Raw genomic sequence first — 4,042 nt, forward strand, 5'->3', positions numbered from 1 at the left:
TTCAGTAACTCCATTCCCAGGAATTGGAATTATTCAATGGATTACATGCCTTGTTCTTTCTAGTTTATCCCTTGTTGTAGGACAGTTGGCTATTAGATATTTAACAGAAACACATATTCTTCAAATAAAAGAAAATTTCTTTGGAAAAGCTAAGAGTGATTAATATCTTTTTTATTTATAAAAAAGTAATATGTCTTATTTTTGTTATTTTTTTAAAGTTTTGTTGTATAAAGGGTTTTTATCGTTTTATTAACATTTTTTGATTTAATAAAAGATTTTTTAAACTTAAAATTATTTATGTGAAATGGAAGAGAGGGGAAGACAAACAAACCAAAGTTTCAGTGATGACTCTTCAGAAGATTTAGATAATCCTTTTGATGAAACTTGGATTGAGTTGTATTGTTCATTAGATGGTAATGAATTTTTATGTGAAGTTGATCAAAGTTTTATTGAAGATGAGTTTAATTTATATGGGTTAAGAGCATTTATTGAACATTATGAAGAAGCCCTTGATATTATTTCTTCTAAAACAACAATACAAAGTTATGATAAAAACCTTCGTAGACAGTTAAGTATTGAAACCAAATTATTATATGGTTTAATTCATCAAAGATTTATTGTAACTGTACCAGGTTTAAAAAAGATGTATGAAAAGTTTAGAAGAGGTGAGTTTGGAGCATGTCCACGAGTATTATGTGATGTTTGGTTATTTAATTAAAATTTAAATGGATAAATATTTATATAATAGAATCATGCTGTTTTACCTATTGGTACAAGTAATATTCCTTATTTAAGTAAAACAAAATTATTTTGTCCTCGTTGTGGAGAAATATATTCTATTCCAGATGGTTATTGTGGTTCCAATTTAGATGGTGCAAATTTTGGAATGACATTTCCTCATTTATTGATGTTAAATGTCTCAGGAATGAAAAAAGCAGATAAATTTAAGCCAACAATTTTTGGGTTTGAGATAGCATCTTCTTCTGCACCATCAGGAAGATTTATTCCAACACGAGACTCTTTTTTTGTTGTTAACAATTGAGTCAATTGTAGATTTTTTTGTTTTTTATTTTATATCTAAAATGATACAGCACATATCAATCTTCTTTTTTTAATGAAACAGAAGAAAATATTCATTTATATCTTTCTTTTTCTTTAATAAATTATTAATATATAAATTAATATTAACTACTCTCAATTAAGACCATTGAACTGCTATTAAACACTTAACTTTAAATCTCTTAGGATAACAATTTCCAGTCAATAATTCTGCACCAATTTGGGTAGTATCATTATAATATTTATTAAATGAAGGTATGATATATGATCTGTCATTAGTAATTATTGAGAAACAGTTAGCTATACCAAAGACATTGTCATTGTCATTACTTATCCTAAATCCTAAATCTCCTAATTTTCTTTCTATTTTGATTGGATTAAATCCTTTATTATTATATAATGAAAATACAAAAAATTCTTCTGTTCCTTGTGTATATTCAAAATCATTTCTTTTACAAATTGGAATATAACTTCTTGTAAATCCACCAAAAATATTCTTTTCATTATCAAATACAAATACCATAACATCTTTTTTTCCAACAATTTTCTTATTTAAATCTTCACAACTTAATCCTTCAAAGTTTGAATTATAAAGAACTTTAAACGCTCGTTGATTAGTCCAACTTTTTAATACTTTTTTATATTTTTCTATAGAATTTAATTCTTTACTACTGCTAATATATTTTGATAATTGTATTGAAGAATTTATTGATGTTAGTTGAATATTAACAGGATTTAATGATGGTTCACTTTCTGAATGACATGGAGGAATAATTGTTGCACATGCAATCATTGGTGTAATATTGTCATTAATTTTTGTTGTTTCATCTTCACTTATGTCAGGAGTATTTTTAGTAATTTTCTTTAATTGTACAGTTTTAATCTCTTCATCAGTTTGTTCTATCTTTTTGTACAATTTCTTTAAAATACCTATAATGCCTTTCATTAAATCAATTGTACTACTTCCTTTCTCTATATCTTTTTCAACAATTTCAAGCATTTCTTTGATTGTAGTCATCAATATCTAACGAACAAAGTTTAGTTCTTAAGTTATAGAAATATTGAAATTTCCCCTCTAAAATTTAATGTTTTTTCTTTTTTTTTTATAAAATTATTAATTGAAAGAGTTTATTATTCATGTTATTCTTTTATTTTATCATTAACTTATTGTTGATTTTTTCTTCATGTTTATTGTTTCAACTAAAGAGAAATTTCTTCTTTTATTTTTCAATTGGAAGAATTAATTATGGTTTTTAAAAAAATGATTTTTTTTAAACCAAAGAAATAAAATAATAAAATCATTTTTTACAAAATAGAAAATAAAATTATGATTGATTTTTTTAATATTTCATTAATTTGTAATAGTCAAATACATTATTCTATTTTATTCAATTAATATAAATGAGAATAAACAATGAATAAAGATAATAAAATGAAATTATTTATGAATGGATTATTTGAGTGTTATTTGTTAATATTATTAATTATATTTTTCTTTAAAATTTAGTTCAATATAAGATACATTTTTTTATAAATACATTATAAAATAGCATTACAAAATAATATATTTTTTTTACTATTTTATCTTTTTTTATATTTATTGCTTTTTATTGTTAATAATTTTTTATTACACCTCTCTTCTCTTTCTTTTCTGTTGTTTATGTTTATTATTTTTCTGGGACTAAATAAGAAGAATTATTCCTTTAAAAAAAATAATAAACCATATTTGTTTCAGAATTTATGCAATAAAGTACTTAATTATATTGAACTACTTTTTAGTTATTCTTTGTTATTTCATTTTGTATTGTTATAATGTAATGTAGATAATGAAAATAAGATCATAACGTGTGTAAATTGTACATATATTAATTCAACTTCAAATAAATTCATTGGATATTATTTTAACTATTTATTAGTTGTTATCCAATTTTATGTTCATATTGGACAATTTTATTTTGTGAAATAGATAAACATTTAAATCAAAGAATGTTATGATACAAATAGAATAAAGAATTTCTAAAATTAATACTATCCTTATATACTAATTAAAATAAATATTAAACTTTAATTTGATTTTACAATGGAAATAGTCAAACAAGAATAAATGATATTGTTGATGCGTTATCAGTTAGGTTATGTGATAATTATCACCATGTGTATTATTTACTTATTCAACGTACTTATATTAATTCAAGTCATATCAAATTAAAAATTAGAATCAAATAATGGGATATGGTATATAATATAATTATATGCATGAAAATCCAATCAAATAACATCAATTCCAATAAATATTGAATATTTCATTCAATAATGTAATCGAATAATTCTTCATTTTAGTGTTAATAATATTAAAATTTATTAAGTAACAATGAAATGTAATAATAAATTTTCAATATATGAAGAAGATTTTAATTCAGATATAGTTACTGTTACTATATTTTTCAAATATTTATTATCAATTACAATTAACAAACTATATTATTATAAATAACTATGTTTTGTCAAAGACCAATACAGTTTATACATGTCATAATCAATAGTTAAAATATGAATATACAATTCAAATAACTCTCAACATTTATAGAAATAAGGAGTCATCTTAAAGAATTGAATTTAAATTGACAAATTAACAACTAATTAAATTAACAACAACACTAATTAAAGAAGTAAAAGATAGTAACAACTCAATTTCATCAGTAATTATTTCTTCATTAAAACAAGTAACATATTTAATTATTGTAGAATTTTCATGAACAAGAATACATAAAATTCAAATAATGACTATTCGAATGAAATGAAATATATGAGATAAAAATTGATATGCTAATTATGATAAAAGGTATTTATCCCGAAGAACTGAGAGAATGACTTAAATGTGAATATGGGTGTTATCTTAATTCACAATATGAATGTCAAATAGTACAAAATATATGTAAATTTGGAAATGAACCATATTGTTATCAATGTGAAGAAGGATATG

At 22.1% G+C, this 4,042-nt stretch overlaps 2 protein-coding genes across 2 annotated transcripts; one reads left to right on the forward strand and one right to left on the reverse strand.

The window, feature by feature from the left end:
* Nucleotides 1–304: 304 nt before the first annotated feature.
* Nucleotides 305–1,042, forward strand: ENU1_093460 (casein kinase II regulatory subunit family protein; the record flags this gene model as incomplete). The annotated part of the gene is made up of 2 exons (XM_008859098.1): nucleotides 305–700; nucleotides 749–1,042. The coding sequence occupies 2 exons, from the start codon at nucleotides 305–307 to the stop codon at nucleotides 1,040–1,042; spliced, it is 690 nt and encodes a 229-aa protein (XP_008857320.1).
* A 156-nt stretch (nucleotides 1,043–1,198) lies between these two features.
* ENU1_093470 (hypothetical protein) lies at nucleotides 1,199–2,077 on the reverse strand (the record flags this gene model as incomplete). The annotated part of the gene is made up of 1 exon (XM_008859099.1): nucleotides 1,199–2,077. The coding sequence occupies one exon, from the start codon at nucleotides 2,075–2,077 to the stop codon at nucleotides 1,199–1,201; it is 879 nt and encodes a 292-aa protein (XP_008857321.1).
* Nucleotides 2,078–4,042: the final 1,965 nt, after the last annotated feature.

The sequence above is a fragment of the Entamoeba nuttalli genome (assembly GCF_000257125.1).
Source record: "Entamoeba nuttalli P19 unplaced genomic scaffold asmbl_4100, whole genome shotgun sequence".
Classification (NCBI taxonomy): domain Eukaryota; phylum Evosea; order Mastigamoebida; family Endamoebidae; genus Entamoeba; species Entamoeba nuttalli.